This window comes from Vanacampus margaritifer, chromosome 16 (genome assembly GCF_051991255.1).
Source record: "Vanacampus margaritifer isolate UIUO_Vmar chromosome 16, RoL_Vmar_1.0, whole genome shotgun sequence".
NCBI classification, from domain to species: domain Eukaryota; kingdom Metazoa; phylum Chordata; class Actinopteri; order Syngnathiformes; family Syngnathidae; genus Vanacampus; species Vanacampus margaritifer.
The window spans coordinates 8,395,030-8,414,776 of record NC_135447.1 but is presented as its reverse complement, the minus strand read 5'-3'; the positions used below and the strand labels follow the sequence as shown (position 1 = coordinate 8,414,776).

Genomic DNA, 19,747 nt, shown 5'->3' with positions numbered 1-19,747 from the left:
AGCACCATGGACAGCCACAACAAATGTGAATTCTTCGGCATCTATCTGGAAAAATTGTTATGCACTGGACACGGTGCTATACATGTGTTTATACAGAGAGAGGCGGTGCTGTAATAATATTTGCGCCTCCTCTTATCTCTGCTGCGGTAATCCGTGCTGAGAAAACAAACAAGCGGCCATGAAACAAACAGGCAAGCTTTTTGGAGGGCACGCATACACGCGGGGCACACACAGGATGTTGTCAGAAGTGAATTCGGTAGCAGTGACCTCCCGCGGTGGAGTATTTGGTTTTCCACTTGATGAGACAACTGAATGATTTATCTGGTTTTTATCTAACCACTCTGTAAAGTCTTTCATGATAACAAGTGGGGAAAGGTCACAAGAGGGATGTTAAGGATTGACAGCATAGGAAGAATGGGAATAGGCAGCCCTTGTTTTATCAATTACGATAACATGGCAGAGAAATACAATGCTGGCCCGTTTGGGTGGTTAGGCAATTCTCAACAGCAGGTTTACAGTATAAAATGAAAATATCAGTCAATTTAGCTTCAAAGTTAGCATGTACTGTTTGCCAATGATTCTCAAAGTGGGGTATGAGTACCACTGGTGGTACGTAGCTACTGGCTCGCTCTAGCGGAACGTGAAAGAATCACTGAATTGAATAAATGAAATTTACATTAAAACTTCACTGTACAGTTCGGTTGAATTTAACTTTCAAGAACAGTACAATACATTAGCATTTAATGTTTAAGATGTTCTTCTTCCTTCTATGAATGCAACTGTTTTGCAATAGATTTTAATTTAATCATGCAGTAAACTTTTTACTTCCCCACATTTAAGTGCAGCGGTTTAGTTCAAGTGTGCACAATATTACAGGGTACAATAATAAATATACTCAAAGGGGAAGCCAAGTCAAACATATTCTTTATAATAGTAGGCCTACGTTCTGTGCAGCCCTACTACTCAAAACACAACATTCTGATGAACATTGTGTCTGTGGAATACAAATTAAGCAGTAAAATCCACCCGTTTTTATCCATTTCAGGGGGCAGCCATTTTGTTTCGTGCTGCCACTTGCTGTCGACTGAAAATAACATCACAGTGAACGTCACATGACCAAACTCAGAAATCAGGTGAGCCGTGATTGGTCGTTACCTGAACTCAGGCACTGCAATGTCATTTTCAGTCGACAGAAAGTAGCAAAATGGCCGCCCACGGTGGACTTCTGTGTTTAGAGTAGTGGGAGTGAATAGAACATACTATTCTAAAAAGCATTTTTGACTCAGCTTCTCTTTTCAACTCTAAAAGAGTTGGGTCAAATATAACCCAATTTTTTTCTCTCCAACAATCTTTTTTGGGGTTGTTTTGTACAAAATAACTTTTTTTGTGTGTAGCTTTATTGGTTATTCATTTGACAACTTTTTGGGTTAAATGAATAGCCAAAAAGTCGGGTCAAATTGACCCAGGTATCAGATGGTCCCTTTTTGACCCATATTTGGGTTATTTTTTACCCACATATTTTTAGAATGTTTTTAATGTTGGTCATTATTGTTATACTTGTCCAGCTAAGCATTTTTGAATTGCTACTTGGTGCAATGCTCGAGAACCACAGCTGTATGTAAGTGATTATTAAATTGTGGTAAAAACGGAATAAAGATTGCATGTATCACCATCGATAGTACCTTGTAACCCATCTGGACTCAACAAGACTCATCTTTAGTTGGAAAAAAATGTTTAATAGGTTAAACCACATTATGACTGGTTGAAAGAACTAAAATCTTAAAGTCCATCATGTCCTTCAGAAAACAGACAACCAAGCGTGGATGTTGGTACGTGCGAGGTCCAAACCACTTTGAAAAGTATCACTGACTTGTAGCTTTGATGAAACTATATTTTAAATGCCAATAATCACTTTGTTATACATACACTTACAATGTCATTACAGATATCTTTTTGAAGAGATATTAATAAAGAAATAGCAATCAAATGTTATTCTGTACAAACAAGCAAAGCCAAAAGAATGACGTTTGTTAGAGTACGAAAACACATTTCAAGCCTAAAGTTTTCTCTAGTGAAGCAGAGGTTATATTTGTACAATGTATTAAGCAAAATACTTGAAAACTTGAAAGGAAAAAAGGAGCAAGGATATTCAAATATACTACAATAAATTACACAACACTACATATGCAAAACATTTATTTAGAGAAGAATGCCTAATTTACATTTATTTTGTCGCTGAGACACCTACTTACCTCCCTAACTAATGCAGGAAGGTGCATTAGTATAAATTGTCAGGTATTTTGGAGATACTCATGTGGTCCTGTATTTGAGTATGTCAGTTTAATTACGTGAAGTCTGAAAAGAACTGCGGTAAAAATACATCTTTATAAGAAGCAATGAGAAATATGTATAAAATATCACTAATATCAATACTGTTGTTTTCTGCTTCTTCAACATCTCATCTCCTTCTGCGATGAGTTTTGACGTCCCATAGCTCACCAAGATCAAAATAGATATTAAGAAAGAGCTTCGCATACAAATCCAACTGTATAAACATGATTATAAGTTCGTTCAAGGGAAAAGTCCAAAAAAGCCATGGTGTAAAATGAGATTTTTTCTTTTTCTTTTTGCAGATTGTGAACTTTAAAAATGACTGCTCTTAAAGGGGAAAGCAACCCAAAAAGTTTCTTAAAAATAATATGTTCTACACAACCCCAGTAGTCTAAATATAATATTTTGATTAATATTGCGTTTGCCGAAGTTGAATAAAGCGGAGAATCCACCCGTTTACACATCTCATGGGGGCGGCCATTTTGCCACTTGCTGTTGACTGAAACTGACAATCAGAGTTGCTCAAGGCTCAGGTAACAACCACTCATGGCTCACGTGTTGTCTGAGTTTGGTCATGTGACATTTGCAAGCTGAGCCGTGATTGGTTGTTAGCTGAGCACTGCGTCACTGTGATGCCATCTGCAGTTGACAGCAAGCGGCACAATGGCTGCGATCATGAGATGTAAAAAAAAAAACTGGTGGATTTTGCTGATAAATTTATATTCCACAAACACAATATTAATCAGAATGCTCTGTTAAGACTAGTGGAGGAGTATAAAATTTATTATTTTAAAGAAACATTTGGGGGTTGGCTGCCCCTTTAAAGGGAAAGTCAGCCATAAACATTTCTTGACAATAATTTATGTAACGTCACTAGTCTAAACATGACATTCTGATTAATATTACATTCATGAAGCAAAATCTAGACGTTTTTATCCATCTCGGGGGAGCGGCCATTTTGTCATTTTGTTGACTGAAGATGGCATCACAGTTGCTCAACGACCAATCACAGCTCACCAGTTTTCCGAAGCTGAGCTGTGATTGGTTGTTATCTAAAGCCTGAGCAACTGTGATGTCATTTTTACTTGACAGCAAGTGGCAAAATGGCCGCCTTCTATATATTGATAAAAAACGCTGGATTTTGCTGCTTAACTCATAGTCCGCTAACAAATATTAACCAGAATACCGTATTTAGACTGCTGCATAGAACATGTTATTGTCAAGAATGTTTAGGGGGCTTAACTTCCCCTTTAAGACTTCCTGTTATGACAGAGCAAAGGCAAGATGTTGGCGCTAGCTTGCTTGGAAAGGAAAAACAAACAAACATATACAATCCTATTTTATCTAAACATCCTAAATACAGCTTTACATGTATGTGTCTTTAAGTCACAGGTCTGCTCGATGGGCAAGTTATACCCGCGTGGTGGAGTGAGTGCTGGGCAGGCCTGCAGAGCTGTAGCCAGCAGGGAAGGTGCTGTACGGACTCATGTTGGAGAGCCCCATCAGTGAGTTGGGGATCATGGTGATGTTGTTGGGCGTCATCAGCGGGATGTCGTCAGGGGAGCGGCGCTGATTCAGAGCGTAGTCCATGGTGGGAGACACGTGAATCGGATTGTGGAGGGCCTCGCACTGGTTCCGGGACAGGGTCTCATCCACAGTGGCGGCGTGGCTCACGTTGTTGCCTTTGCTGTCGCGTTGAGGACTGGGCTGCTGCGAGGTTTCCTGCCGGCTGCGCTTGTCTTTGCGGTAGTAGAGAGCGGCGAAGGCCAGCACGTTGAGGAAGAGCAGAGAAGCCCCGACGGCGATGGTGACGCTGAGCTCTGTGGAGTAATCTCTGGGGTTGGGCATGATCAGAGGACCCATCTCTCGTCCACCTTCGTCGCCGTTGAGGCCCGTGGACACGGGAGGCCGGCCGGTGCCGCCGGATCGCTTGCCGGCGGACTGGGTGGGATCCAGCGGTGTGACTTTGGTGGTGGTGGAGGAGTAATGGAACATATCGTGGAGGTTGTAGAGATGGGGCACCAGGTGCTTCCAGAAGGCCACCTTGGTGGCGCGGTAGTGATCACGGATACGAGGCTTGAGGCCGATGTGCAGGTACAGCTGGTCGTAGGGGTCGTACTTGGACCAGGCCACCTCCTCAAAGCGGTTGGCTTTGGTGTGGATGAACTTGGTGTCTTGCGGTACGGGTTTGTTGGGATCTCTACGGACAACATTGACAAAAAGTCAACAAAAGTTGAACAATTCCTGTCATTTTATATAACAGTAAAACATCCAAGTTTAACCGGAATTATTTCGTATTTTGTATCAGAAGAGTTCAAAGTGTCAGCGTGAATGACAGTGACGAATAATACCCTATTCCGCAGTGTGACTATTTAATAAAATGTTATCTCAAATGTCATTTTGAAAAATTTATTAATCCCCAGTGGCTGCGCTGACATCTTAACACCAGGCCCAAAAGGAGCTTTAGTCTAAATTTGGTGTTAATACATCATGTTTATGTATGCATGAATATATTAAATATTTTAGACCCACCTATAAATTAGATGATTAATCATTGTGGATTGGGCTTGACCCCTTTGCTCCCACTGGATCTTAAGTTCTTAAGTCATGATTCCAAAACATTCTCTACCATTGAATGCTTCCAAACTTTGGGGAGGCCATTTTCTGTTCCAGGGCGAGATACTCCAAATGATTTTTTTGTACACTTTGTCACATTGAAAATGTGCGGTGGGTGTTAACGGGGAAGTCAACATCCCAAAAATGTCTTGACAATAATATTTTCTATGCAGCGCCACTAGTCTAAATACGGTATTCTGGTTTATATTCCGTTAGTGGAATATGAGTTAAGCAGCAAAATCCAGCAGTTTTTATCAATGTCAGAAGGTGGCCATTTTGCTACTTGTCGACGATGACATCAATGTTGCTGAGTTAACAACCAATCACAGCTCAGCTTCAGAAAACATTTGAGCCGTGATTGGTCATTGCCTGAGCCTGAGCAACTGTGATGTCGTCTTCAGTCGACAGCAAGTGGCAAAATGGCCGCCCCCTAAAATTGATTAAAATGGCTGGATTTTGCTGCATAACTCATATTCCACAAATGTAATATTAATCAGAATGTCATATTTAGACTAGTGAGGTCACATATAACGTATTATTGTCTAGAAATGTTAAAGGTTGACTTTGAAGATTTAATAAGACTTCAATGGCAGCAAACAAACTGTAATGACTGACTGTAATGAAAATGTAAAAATGAAATATATGCCTTTATTCTATGTTCATTTTCACATAAAATCTTTTGTTTTAGTCTGAGGACAGGAAAGTACCAAACATAATGTCTGTGGTTGGGGGTTGCCAGTTGAATGAGGCAGAATAGTTCTGCTTGCTCATGTGTGTATATATGACCTCGCCTAAATTGGTATTTGAGGTGTCTCCTTGCATGCAAGTTTTTATGAGATTGTATCCCTCACTAATGTGCTTGTCCTTTCTCCTGTCTATTAAAGGATTAAAGTTTTTTTTCCCCCTTCGACATCGATAAAGATATGGAGGACCAAAACTGCCAAAATTAAAAATAAATAAATATATATACATATATATAGGGATTTAATTTTTGAATTACATTTTTTTATTTTTTTGTTATTTTGATTTTGAATTTTGGCAGTTTTAGTCCTCCATATAAAGAGACTAGTCCCTCATAAATCATAATCGCAACTGCTATGAGTGCAAAACAGTTTTTACATATTTATTTTGAACTTGCAGGATCAGTGTTGGCATAATCATAACAAGCAGAAACGTAAGAAAGGTAGGATTAGGATTGTGTAACATCACCGCCCCTACTCTGCTCACACCTACACGTTAGCCTACCTTCTCTATTTTGGTTAAGTTTGTTAGTGGTAGTAATACATAGTCCAATAGAATTACGTTGTAAGTGTTACATCTAAATATATAACGTCAAATCAAACAACAAGCATATAAATGATGTCTGAAATATTTGACAATAATGTACAAAAAATGGTGCAACCACTACTTAGTCACAGTTATGTTGCTAGTGTTTGGTAATGAACAAGAACAAAGGGAGATAAGGCTGCAAGAAATGACAGTGAGAGTTAAGACTTGGCTTAATTAGGCACACTATTTCCTGGCGAATGCTACAGTCTTTTAATCAGGGTGATGAAGTAGCGCAAGTTAAAAGGTCGAAAGTCTTAAAATAAATAAGAGCTGCACAATCGAAATCAGACAATTTAGGAGCGCGGGAGTCTTAAGTGAAATTGTGATGTGCTAACAATTGCAACTAAGACACATTTAGGCCTTTTGCTCTTACTCACCCACTCTTAGCAAAGTTGGTCCAATAAGTCATGACCACGGCGCTGAGCATGATGTCATTCCTGGAAAAGTTGCAGGGAAACAGGTCAGTCGGGCCGATCATGGGGATGCCGAAGACGTAGGGCACCTCGTCGCCGTGAGCTGAGTCGGACCACACGGGCTTCATGAGGCTCTGGCAGTGGTGGTAGAAGGCGTAGAAGTAGGTCGGTGAGCCGTAGCGGGCGTGCAGGTCGGCGGTCACCACTGAGGGTTCGACCCATTGGTGGTCGGTGAACAGAGCCACCAGAGTCTTCCGCCTGGTTTCTGGATTGTCCTTATCGGCCCAGTCTGTGTACATGAACTTAATTGTCTCCCTCAGCGTGTCCTTCCCTTCAGGGTAGCCATACAAACTGTCCACAAAGTCGGATACGACAAAGTCAAAGTCGCTTCCGGACACGCCGTCCTCCAAGTCCATCACGTTCTCCACAAAACGCAGACCCTCACCCTGATTGACCCCAAGCATTATGTCATAGTTGAGGAACTCGCCTTGCTCCATCAGTATCTCGGGGTCGTCGGGGATGACGTCTCCATCGATAACCGGTCCAAAAGCCACACGGTACTGAGCGGGCTGGATGTCTTGTTCCACCAACTCCTTTGCAGTCTTCTTCTGCAGACAGGACACCATGTCCACTGTGTCCAGCACGTTGCAACCCACCCTCTCAGCCAGCATGCGAGTGTACTTCACTGGCTGATAGTTGACAGCCCAGCTGGAAAGCGCAGAACCGCTTTGAATGATGGCTCTATGGAACAAACCTTGGAACACAGAATTCCGGAGAAAAGACACGAGAGGAACATTGGTTAGTGCTTTTATGTCATCTGCATGAGTTGTATTATCATTTGGCACAAACCTTAAGGACACAGTGTCCTTACTGGTTTAAATTGATATTCATGATTAGAGTACATGAAAGACTTGTAACTGAAAAAAATACACTACACTACATTGAATACACTGTAAAAAAAAAAAGAAAAAAAAGAATAAATAAAACTAAAATGCCGGTAACAGAATTTCACAGTTTATTTTATTTCACAGATTTTTTTCTATATTTTTTAAATATCATTTAATTTTCAAAAATAGACTGTGATATTATATGCTGAATGTAAAATAACATGAAATCACTGTAACTGTGAATATAGACACAATATTTCCGTTATTTTTACAAAAACACATTAGAAATACATATATTTATTGTTAAAATGTGTTCAAAAATGAATATTAATTTCACATTTGTCTGTTATTTAAGGGAATAAAGTGTCAAATGCAACTTTAAAACTAAAAGAAAAAATGAGAAAAGCATTTAAAATTTTGAGAAATTAATAGTTTTAAATTTTTTTATTTACAAAAAAAATGTTTTTTTGTTAATTGACTAATATTTTTAATTGAAAATGACTCTAATGTCCTAGATGGTAACATTCATTGACATTGGTTTAACATTTAATTCTAAAGAGACAATAGGGAAAGGGGAAATTATTTTAAAAAGTGAAAATGTTTCTAATTAAACATTTAAAACAACCTGAAAATAAGGCAAAATCTTGTTACAAAAAAGTTTTTTAATTATGGGGGAAAAATATTTTTATTAGAAGTAATTTTCCATTTAGCTGTATTTTATTGGCACCCCAGCTGTCGGAATTTATTTTTATTTTTTTTAGACTTTTATTATTATTATTATTTTATTTTTTTTACAGTTTACTGGTATTAGCCTTGAATACTCTACAGCTGTGCCACGCTGATAGGAAGCTGCAAGTAGAAATGAATTGATAAAGAAGAATGATTGCCCCGTCGTGTTCATTTTAATGATGTAAATAATAATACATCACTCTGTCGTTTCCTGTGTTTGATTCATGTGCTGTCACTGCTGTGTGCAGTAATGATCAGTTTGCAGCTTTGTTTCTGTCGTGGCAAGTTTCCTCTTCATCGGTTATTCACAGATGTACTGTGGCATCAAAATCTTTGATTGTGTGGCTCTAACAAGCTGCATACTACGCAACCTGCTGCCCACTGTGCGGCGAGAAATATTCCATGTGGATATTGCTAAACGCAGAAGCTACTTTGTTTGCTTTATCTTAGGAAGGTCCTTAGCTGGCACCTAAATATGACAAGCGATGGGTATCAAGTCACAAAAGGCTTGCTAAGGTTAAGTCACACGAGTCGTTGAAAGAAGACTGTGGGAACAATGTCACTTTCTTCTTCTACTCCTTTCATTTATTTACATTATTTGGCCACTGCCTATCGTGTGTGCTTCAAAGAGCTATAGAGGCCTTTGTGCGTCTGCTGCAGCCCAGCCAGGGCATCAAATAGAAACCTCACAAAGAACAGTTGCACTTGCTGCAGTCTCCGTGGACGGCATTGATGAAAACATCATTCCGGCCCCTCTTGTCATTCTGGACGACTTCAGGGAGAGGACGGCAGCTTTCAGTGGGCGACAAGTATTGAAATACACTACTTTGATTCAAGCCCGCAGATTTGGATAAGTATGCTCTGAATGTTTTAAAGGTACTTATTATCATAATCCGAGATCACATATAAATTTCCTGTGGGTGCACCAGTGATTTTCTACGCTTATAAATGAGGAATATTATGGCATCTAAAATTAGCTGCCTATAATTACAGCAGCACTTGCACTGTATAATAGAGGCTTTGAGATTTCAAAAAGCTTTGAGGTTAAAAAATATAACTAAAGTACAAAATCTAGTAGTTTCAGGTTCATCCCAAAATGGAGCTCATCCCAAATATTTCTTAAATTTTATAAGATTAAAGGCAAGATAATGGCCCAAAAAGCTTTTCAAATAATGTCATTGCAGATCATGGTCACAACATGGTGCTCGCGGGCACCAGGCCTCTGACAATAGCTCACCAATGATGGGGACATTGTGATTTCCTAGTAATTTGTCAGCACTGACCTTCATTTCCAATTCAGATGAAAATGTGCTAATTAATTTCCAACTTAATCCTAAATGCTGGCTCATGCATACACACGGTAATAATGTATGTTTTTTTTTTACTCATATTTTAGATTTACCACTGTTATGTCTTTGTCATGTTCAGAATGATGTCAGCATTTTTCTGTCCTCTGACTGGCTGAGTTAAATAGTCTGCTACGTGCACTCCTGACTGCTTGAGCTCAGTAAAGTAGATTTTCTCCATGTACTCCTCAAATTGGTTGAGCTAAACGTGTACACCGGGAGAGGATGTCGGCCATCATTAAAAAAAAATAAATAATAATCACAGTGAAATTTTATAGAAAAACTGTTTATCGTGAGGATAGGTCAGCCAAGTAACACAGGTGCCGGCTAACTAAGCCAGCCGAGGACTAGAAACAAACTAGCTAGCTAGCTCTGACTACCCAACACTAGCTAGCTCTGAGCAGCAAAATAGAGAGAGAGGATGATGCCAGTCATGATAAAAACAATAATAATAATAATAATAATAATAAACTTATTGTGAGGATAGGTCCGCCAACACTGTTGCTAGCTAACTCGTTTCAACACACACACACAAAAGGAGTATAAACTAGGTAGCTAGGTCTGACTATCCAACACTAGCTAGCTCTGAGGAGCAAAAGAAGAATTATTTTGTCTATATAAGCATCTCTGGTGAGTATGGTGTTTTTTTACTGTAAGTTTTTAAGCTTTTGTCATATTAGTAGATAAGTATTGATCGTGAGCTATATAGTAGTGTAGTTTGGAGGTGATGTATTGGAAGATAACGGTTTAACTATGTTTGTTTCCTTAATAATAATGGTATTCATTCTCAAATACGCAAAGTGCCTCTCTCTCTCTCTGTAATGCCACGCATAGTTCTATTGTGTTTTTGTATATTATTTTGCTACGCTAGTAGTGGCATTAAGAGGGGGATTAGATCACTTAAGTCCCCAATGAAGGCCCACCTCCCACCGCTTTTACAATGTATCTGTGGATGATATGCTGTCCTGTGATGCATTAACAAGCGTAAAGGTCTTAAATAAATATCACTTGGCTGCTGCTCAAATATATTCTTAAAGGGAATTTGAGTAAGAGTTAAAAAAAAAAAAAGAAATGATAAAAAGCTCAATTCTCTAAACCGCTTATTGTGTTCAGGTTTGATGGGTATAAGAGCCTATCCCAGTGGACACCGGACAAAAGCTAGATGTTGGACTGGGCACCAATCAATCACAGGCCACAACTCTCAAACACACATTTCCACTCTTGATCTGCAACTGAACCCATGCTGGCTGCACTCGAGTCAGGTGAGTGAACCACGACGCGGTCACTTTACATACAGTATATCAACTTGATGCACCCTCATTAAATATTTTACTTTCAATTTGATACAATATTCCCGATTTCTTCTAAAAGTCTGACATGACAAGGCGTCCTACCTTCTGAGTGATGGGATAGTGTTAGTAGGCTCACACAGGAAGCTCCGATTCCAGATCCAAAAACTGTGATACGACCCGGGTCCCCTCCAAAGTAGCCGATGTTCTTACTGATCCAACGGAGAGCTTGAATTTGATCGAGGAGTCCATAATTACCTTTTGCAGCCTGATCACCAGTACTGAGGAAGCCTGGTGAACGGAGACAAAACACAACCAGTCATCACCATCCGAAGGAAATAATAGCACTTATCCTCTGATACAAAAACAGTATGCCCTCTGTGTCTCTTGCATTGTCTTGACCATTGTAGTCAGCGCCGCAATAGTTGCCCAAGGCAGCTATCAGTGGGGGGTGTGCCCATCAAACCTGAACGCTCTCTTTGCAAGAGTGACTTCATAAATTTCAACGTGCATGAATAAATAAATCCTTTACCGGACTCGTCCCTTTGAATTCACAAAACCATTCAGAGGTCGCCAGTGCTGAGAATTGATCCTGTTACTTATTCCCCGGTCCACTCCTGAAACAAGTCACTGCTTCTGAATGCTAAACACGAGGACATAGAATTATCTCGACCTTGTGAGTTCTTGGGAATATTTCAATGGCCTGCCTGATAAACTTGTACAAATTAAACACATTGGGTGTGGGATGTGTGAAACAATGTGCATACAAAACGATAACATGTCATGACATGATAGTATTTGCTCTGAAAACAACATTTGTATGCAAATAATTGATATGAGCTTTTACATTTTTCTCTAATGCCCCTTTCATTGATTTAAGTGGAACTTAATTAGCAGTGTTAAAGTTTAATCTCTCTCTAAACAAAATAAATTGGCCATATGAAAGCCATTAAAAGGTTAACCGCACCGAGACATTTTCATTACCTAATATTCCAATTCTGTAGTTGAGCGTGACAACAACCACGTTGCCATAGCTGGCCAGCACGCTGCCATCCATCATGTTCCCAGTGCCTTCCATATAGGAGCCTCCGTGGATGTATACCATCACAGGTCGAGCTTCCGAGTCCCTTATATCTGCAATGTCAACACACACACGGTGAGCAAACAAAAGCCCAGGCAACAATAATGCAGTGTAAGATTAACAGAGCGCCATTAAAAGTTGTGTTACAGCAATATGAGGTATGGTTACAGACTCGAGAGCGAGAATGTGTTTCGAAGCAAGCCGAGATGGCAGATTTATGGCTCGGGAGCGGCGATGACGATTAAAAAAAAAAAAAAAAAAAGCATGATAAATACACACGTAGGTAAGTGGATGAATTCAATTCTAAGCATCTTTTACAGTAACGATAACATTATATCATATCTGGTTACTGTTGTTGTTGTTGTTTACAGGGGCGGAGCTAGATGGTGGCCCCTCCGGCCACCCCCCACATCCAGGGGAAGATTTTGATAAATGTGATTCTGTGGTGCAGATAATTAGCTCCGCCTTACTCCTGTTTCCATAAAGTCATATTACACAGAAGCATTTGTATGCTCTGCCACCATACATTTAGACTAACCATCCATCTGACTTGATACTTTTAAGCTGCGCACAGAATCTAAAAGAATCTTTCATAACAGTGAAACATTTGATACTTTACACGAACATTAATCAGAATTATTTTCACGCCTTAGCACATGATCACCATGACCAAGAAGTCATCTCTTATCATACAATCATCTACAATCCCCTGCACCCGCAGATTCAGAAATTCGCAGTTAGTTTCATTTTTCCCCAAAATGTTTATTTTTTTCTTTCTCCTGCCCCTTCAATATCTCCCCACACCCCTTGAGAACATACCTAAGCACCAATACATCAAGAGAAAGAAAACAACAAAAATACCTTCTGATATATGAGTCTCAGCATGAGAAAAAGATGCTCCCTTTTTCTTGTGTTGGCTCCCTGCAATTCATATAAGGACAAGAAAATGGAATTTAAATTCTTTACTCGATATGCTGTCCAGTCAAGCAAAAAGAATGGAGACAAGAATCCTTATTGGCAGAAAGGCCACCGATCCCTTTTCCAGTCATTTTGCACTCAAAATGGAATTCTGTAATAGCGTAAACTCCAGTGATGCATACATGTTTGCACTGTTAATTCAGGTTTGAAAAAATGTGAACGAAGTGATGATGCGGGTGGGTGTGGGGGTGTGAGGATTTGCATGGCACATTTGAATGCATACATTCTAATGCGTTTCAAGTACGGCGTATCAAAGATTCCGCTTTCTAAAGATAACAATGCTCAGTTTGATTGACATGCTGCTTCATTCAACGATTCCCAACCACAACCTAGACAACTATATGATACTTTTAATGCGGATAGAGGAACAATGACAAATAATCTTGTCACACCTGAGGGCATTTTAAGCATACCATGAATACAAATGAGGTGGGAGTGTGTTGTGTGCTTCGTTTAAACGATATATTACACAAATATGCATTAAAGCATTTAATCAAGCAGTGTTATAGGTGGGGAGACCTTTAGTCGGCACTCACACGGAGGGCCTCATTAAATGTGGGCTGCACCATTTTAGACAGCTACCTGTCAAGCGGGCTGTTTGTGTGCTGTTGCTAGGCTACTGTAGCTCAGTCGCTCAAAGAGAGCCATGTTCCATAAGCCAAATGAAGGGAACGCTTGTTTTTTTCGGTATTGTTCGACACAAACTGAAGCGGCGTGATTTAGCTCCACCTGTTTGTAAACACTTTAATATCCATACATTTTCTATACCACTTACCGCCATCACTATCACCATACAAATATATAGATTCAGAGTAGATATACCAAATGTTCCCTCACTGCCTTATTTGACATCTTCGCTACTGTCAATGTTAAACCAGGACAGCCTCAGTAACACACAGAAGTTGACTTTTTGTACCTCACTAATTGGCCCCCAAAAGACACCCTGTCTGAATATAGATGGTGTTCCTTAAAATACAAAAAAAAAAGAATCTAAGGTAAAAGCAATTTTTAGAGAAAAAAAACTTCTGAATTTTCTTTGAAGTTGTCTGATGATTTTAAGGAGTTAAAACAACCAGCCACAACTTTGGGCCCAAATTAGATTCAATAGAAGAGCTGTGTCAAATTTTGGTCAAACTGTATTCATTTAACAATATGTTTACAATTTGGGCTCTAGTTTGTGGTTATGTAAACTGCTCTGCATGCTACTAATAGCCTAGCTAATAGCCAGTTCAATTATGCACCAATGAAAACTATACAACCATGATAATAAACATAATCGGATCAATATCAGTATGAAGTGCCTTTGGTGTCCTCATCAGAATCATTCAATCAGAAAATGTTTACTTTAACATTTGCACACACAGTATCATGATAAACATTTTAAAATGTGTTTCATGCATTTTATAACATTTTCCCTCTCATTAGATGTACATGACTTTGGCATATGTCCTACACATTGTTCTGCTAAGTCCAGTATGTCTGAGGTGGATAAATGGTTAAAAAATTAGTTATTTGATAAAACAATTTATAAAATATGATTTGATTAAGAAAACTTTCAGAAATTTAAAATATAGTTGTTAATCATTAGCCTACAGTCGGCTTGCTAACTGAATCATGATGCTAAGTGAAGGTCCACTACATGCTCATAAAATGCTAACATTAGCCAAAAATGTCCACTCTGTCAGCAAGCGCATAACTTTTTGCTCTTTAGTGTACATTGTTTGCTTGCAGGTACTTAAAAAAAAAAGGTAGGAACATAATATCTACTGTCTGAAAGGCACCATATGATGATATTCCCTCTGTTGTCTTTGTAAATGGTGATTTTATGATAAACCTCTTGCGTCAGATGATCTTAGGAGATGCGCAATACTGTTGGAGAGTTCCCAGTTGGCTTTATTGTCGTCATCTATCTTTGTAAAGGCAGACATTTTGAACTTTTGTATTGGATTTCGATGGACTCTGCAACTGGTCATAATATTGTGGCCTGTGAGTATCATTGAAAATTCTGCACAGTTTAAGCAGACTCACATCTGAACCTTACCTCAACTCAGCAATATTTCATTCAACGTTTCCTAGAGGGAAAGTAATCATATAGTGCAGTATATTTTTCTTAATGCTTCTTGCGGTTCCATGCAAACGCTTGCCGCAAGCAAAATACATTTCCAGTTGGAATTTGTTTAATGATTTGATCAATGTTAATGTAACATGATGTGGTAGGACAGTGATGACGTTGCTTTGGCGGCACACATGCATGAACACACAATGACATCAAGGCCACACAAGCCGTGATCAATGGACATCATTCGGCACGTCCACCCACTCACCTTCCTCTGTCGGAGCGTAGATGTTGAGAAATAAACAGTCCTCGCTCTGATCTTGAATATATGAGGCGACCGTGTCCAGGTTGTAGGTGAACCAAATGGGCATCATTATCTCTGGCACAGTGCTGTGGATGTTCTGAGGGCACACAGGCATGAAGTGGGTGGCATTCTTTATACCCGACCAAGCGGACGGCTGATCCGGGGGCATGAAACGCTTGTCTCCCACTGGCGGGGCGGCGTAGGGGACCCCCAGATACTGATCGACAGGCCTGAGCACCTCACTGGGCACGGGGACCCTGAGGCCTCGCAGCTTGCCGAACTGGGTGGTCACTGTGGGGTAGAACTTTTGGCTTGTGGCCTTGGTAAAGGACCAGCAGGAGCATAATATCCACCAGAGTAGAGCACAGTGGGTGATGGTTACAGTCCCTTGCTGGTGTAGCAGGTGCGCAGGCAGCAGATGGTCTTTAAATGTAGCCAGCCACATGGTTTGTATCCTTGCACAACACGAACGCACACCGTGGTCTCGGCTCAGGCCCTTTGCACTCAACTTGTCACACGGGCATCACTCAGTCTGCCTTCAGATCTGATGCTTAAGAAATCCAAATACATCTCAGCCAGGTACGGACCATCGCCTCTGATCATTTTCATCGCAAGGAACAACGATCTGAAACGACAACAATTACTAGACTAAACATTTGTTAAACATTGCTAAACGTTTAAAATAATTAATTACACAATTTTCACTAACTAATCGGGATTAATCGCGATTAATCACATTTGTCTACGTCTGCTTCTGCAAATGAATGTTTTTGGAATAACAATTTGGTAAGGGGCGATTAATTAATAATTAATAAAAAAAACTGCCTATAGTCCATGTTTGTCCGTCTTCACACCAGTGGCTAATTTTTATATTATTAATTATATGCCGCAACAAGAAGTGAAAAAAGTTAAATCTCCAGGGTTAACACTTTCATTTTATATATATATTTTTTTTTTATGTATACATCACAGATTTAAAAGTGTGGAACGACGAAGGATTTAATATACAGCCTGATGTCAGTAAAATCCCACATTCTTGTCAGTCACTCGATGTTCTCTTAAGAACAAATATATGAGTGAAAATGCACATAGCACTGAATACTGAGCTGTATTTTTTAGTGGAGGAGGAATGTGAACAGGCCATCTGTTTGATGTTAGAGTGACGCTGTAGAAGCATATAGATAAAAAGGTGTGAAGCAACACTTCTCTTATGTAAAAGAACATTTAAAGCAAAGGAAGATTAAAACAGCTTCGTTAGAGAGGAGCACTCATTTCAAAGACATCGAATCTTTCAAATCACTTTAGAAAGTGTTTGTGCTTCACATCCAAGGCATCCTGTTAAAAGCAGGCTAAAAAAAAATGATGAAAAGTGTTGAATAATCAACAAACAAGTGTAATGGTCTATCTGCAGTAATAACTTTGACTCCTCAATTCAAATAATGTTAGGTTAATGAAAAGGCTTTGATGGCAGCTTACAAACCGGAAACGACTATTGGAAGTATTTGAGTTTAATACTTTAGTAAAAACTATAAAAAATAAATAAATGTCCTTTATTGACTATGGAAGAAATTAATTAGATTGGAGAAACTCATGCTGAATGTTCCGAGTTTTGAGTGCCATATTGATCAGAATACTTCTGCCAGAAGAAGCTGCGTCATAACGGTCTGTGCGGAAGTAGCTCAACTTTCCATCGTTGACATCACGCTGTCCTTGTTTTGACCCCAAGCTAGTAGAGACGGAATCAACAGCACCTCTGCTGTAGTAGTGCATTCCATTTTGCTTCAAGATATAATGAAACAATTCTACGTGAAAGAATTCTCACGCAATCGTTGAAATGATTATTGTACCCAGCATTACCATAAACCCAGCAAAATGTGCACTTTTGAGGCACACAGTGTCATAATTTATCTTTATGGCAATTCTAAATGGAAAGATGACAAAGCCTTTTCTTGGCCATTCTCTTACTGTGTTTGGTAAAAACAACAACAATGACACGATCACTTCAATAAACAAAACAGATGTCAACAAATAGAAGACAATGTCCTTGTTAAATCACATCTTAACCTCCCCCCCATTTAAAAATCCCTATAGTCTGTGATTGCAGTGAGGCTGCATTGCTCATCATTATGTTCTCACAGGCTTGTCAATGAACGCGCAAAAAAACAAGCTTGTTAACCTAATCAAATTTATTGACGAGTTCTGCCTCCAGCATTGTGAAAGGCTGCTGCTGAGAAGCAGCTCACTTTCCAACTGCTAAACCTATTTAAGATTAAAACGAGAGACAATTTGTGCCTCCCAAAAGGAGGAACTAATTAGCCCGAGACAAGCATGCTACTTCCTCTCGCTGTTTGCAAATAATGTGATGCCGCACATAACTTTTTAGAATGCTCGTCAGTGTGTTGGTTGCATAGAATGAGACACGTAATCAGGTTCAGCGGAGGCGCTACTGTTCCTCTCTGCCTGGGGGGCTACTTTGTCTGCATTAGTTAAGATGTATGATCACGGTCCATGACCACAGAAAATAGTCTTGTTGCATGCAAGAAATTCCATTGATAAGATGCGTGTGGTTGTTTTTTTATCGCCTTGCTTGACAGACATATAACAATAAAACACTAGGATATCATTAGGGGGTTAGAAAAATCCTCAAATAGAGCAGAAGCCAGCAGCAGTAAGCACCACCAATCAGACTTGGTTAGTTGTTTTCAGCTCGATCAAAAGAGATAATATGAATTCTTAAAATGAGCAGCATTTCCTTTTGAATTATACATGTCGCTGCTTCACAAGAGTTTTCTATTTAATGTATTGCCGCAATATTACGTTAGCTTTACACCTGATAGAGACTGTTGTATAGCTTATTGAATATCGGCTTTCAGCTTGCGTGTGATGTTGAGAAGGTCTTTATGGCTCATAGCAAATAAGTATCATAATAGTAAGGCATTTAAGTTTACACACTTTTTCAAGAGATTCAAACTGGAAAGGAGATACTGGGTGGAATGTTTATATGCCAATAACCCAGCAAATGGGTAGTATAGCCTACTAAATACAGGTTCAAAAATGTAAACCTCTCAGAACCATAACAATTTATTGCAATGGGCCACAGATGTTTATGCATCGCAGCTGTGGTTAGACGGGAGCACTTGGGACCCTTGCTTTTACTGGGATCATACCAGTATAAATCACAGTAGGGCAGACGTGATTCCATTTAAAGAGGTTTTTACAATGAATGTTATAATCATGTTGCACTCTTGTCATTACCATCACAGTCTCCACATCCACACCATTGACAGATACACAAATCAACACCTATTTGTCACTAATAATAAACAAAAATCAGTGAGGGCTTCTTATTGATTGGGATCTGGTATAGCCTGGGGGTGCTGTGGGGGGGAAAAAGCATTTAAGAAGCACTATAATGTCAGACAACAGCACCGGGCTACCAATGCCCTTGTAATTTGACATGTGCACATCCAAACCGATTTAGTGGATTCCTCAAATGCCCCCTGAATTAGCAGTACAATGATAAGAATGGAGAATTTATGCAGGGGATGATACCTGGGGGAGCAAATGCAGTTTTGTGTGATCATCAGTGCGGGTTTTAATTAATGCAATGATCTGGATCCTTAGAGGGAAAACAAGCCACAGCCCATATACGATGGGAACACATTATAGCAAGCTTGTTAAATCCAGGTCTCGAACGGTGTAGGCTATTAATACATGCAGGAGGAGAGCATATGACCAGCCAACTAATACCTTATCAATGTTTATCGCTTAACAACAGCACTAAATTGAAAAACACTATATGTAACTGATAATTAATGGGGTAATACAGGATCATTAGGTTAACTCACCTGCTTTAATAGACGCCGTTACGCGCTCCATCTGTGGACGTCCTCCATTGCATCCCCCCCCCCCCAACTCGGTTCGGCGATAAGACAATGGGTTGGAATGAACGCGTTCCTGCGCTTCCCTATCGGAGACACATCAGATCTTTCCTCACATCACACATCTCCTGCTTTGCACAGTCTGCGCTGCTGGCTTTGCGCATTCACGACGCCAAGGTCAGGAGCGGCAACGGTTTTAATGGAGCGCCCACTATAGAGATCTCTCTCCACGGCGCCCACTGGCCGCGCGTTGCTAGGCGACCGCCGGGATACGCCAGTCAGTGCATTAGATTCATCCTCAAAACAGCCGAGAAAATCCTGATTTAGCAGCCATTAACTAAACACCTAACAGTGTGACAGCACTCACACGCACACTCACGTTATGTTCCCCCCGCCCCTTTTGATCACAAATGAGTCTATATTTGGAAGACTTTTTTTCCTCATGCTTTTAGCTATATGGAACAAATGTGAGAAAGAAAACAGCCTCCCAACATTTGCATTGCAAAT

The 19,747-nt window shown here is 39.8% G+C and overlaps 1 protein-coding gene and 1 long non-coding RNA gene across 2 annotated transcripts; one reads left to right on the top strand and one right to left on the bottom strand.

Moving 5' to 3' along the window:
* Window positions 1-1,715: 1,715 nt before the first annotated feature.
* LOC144035933 (neuroligin-3-like) lies at window positions 1,716-19,580 on the bottom strand. Its single transcript, XM_077546047.1, has 7 exons — window positions 19,208-19,580; window positions 15,324-15,984; window positions 12,883-12,942; window positions 11,925-12,074; window positions 11,046-11,231; window positions 6,654-7,443; window positions 1,716-4,531 (listed from the first exon to the last, which is right to left on the bottom strand). Exons 2-7 carry the CDS (start codon window positions 15,802-15,804, stop codon window positions 3,742-3,744), a joined length of 2,457 nt encoding a protein of 818 aa, XP_077402173.1. The 5' UTR covers window positions 15,805-15,984; window positions 19,208-19,580; the 3' UTR covers window positions 1,716-3,741.
* LOC144035936 (uncharacterized) lies at window positions 8,966-14,289 on the top strand. Its single transcript, XR_013288535.1, has 5 exons — window positions 8,966-9,181; window positions 10,765-10,913; window positions 11,945-12,096; window positions 12,192-12,304; window positions 12,393-14,289. It is a non-coding gene; the product is annotated as an uncharacterized LOC144035936 (long non-coding RNA).
* Window positions 19,581-19,747: the final 167 nt, after the last annotated feature.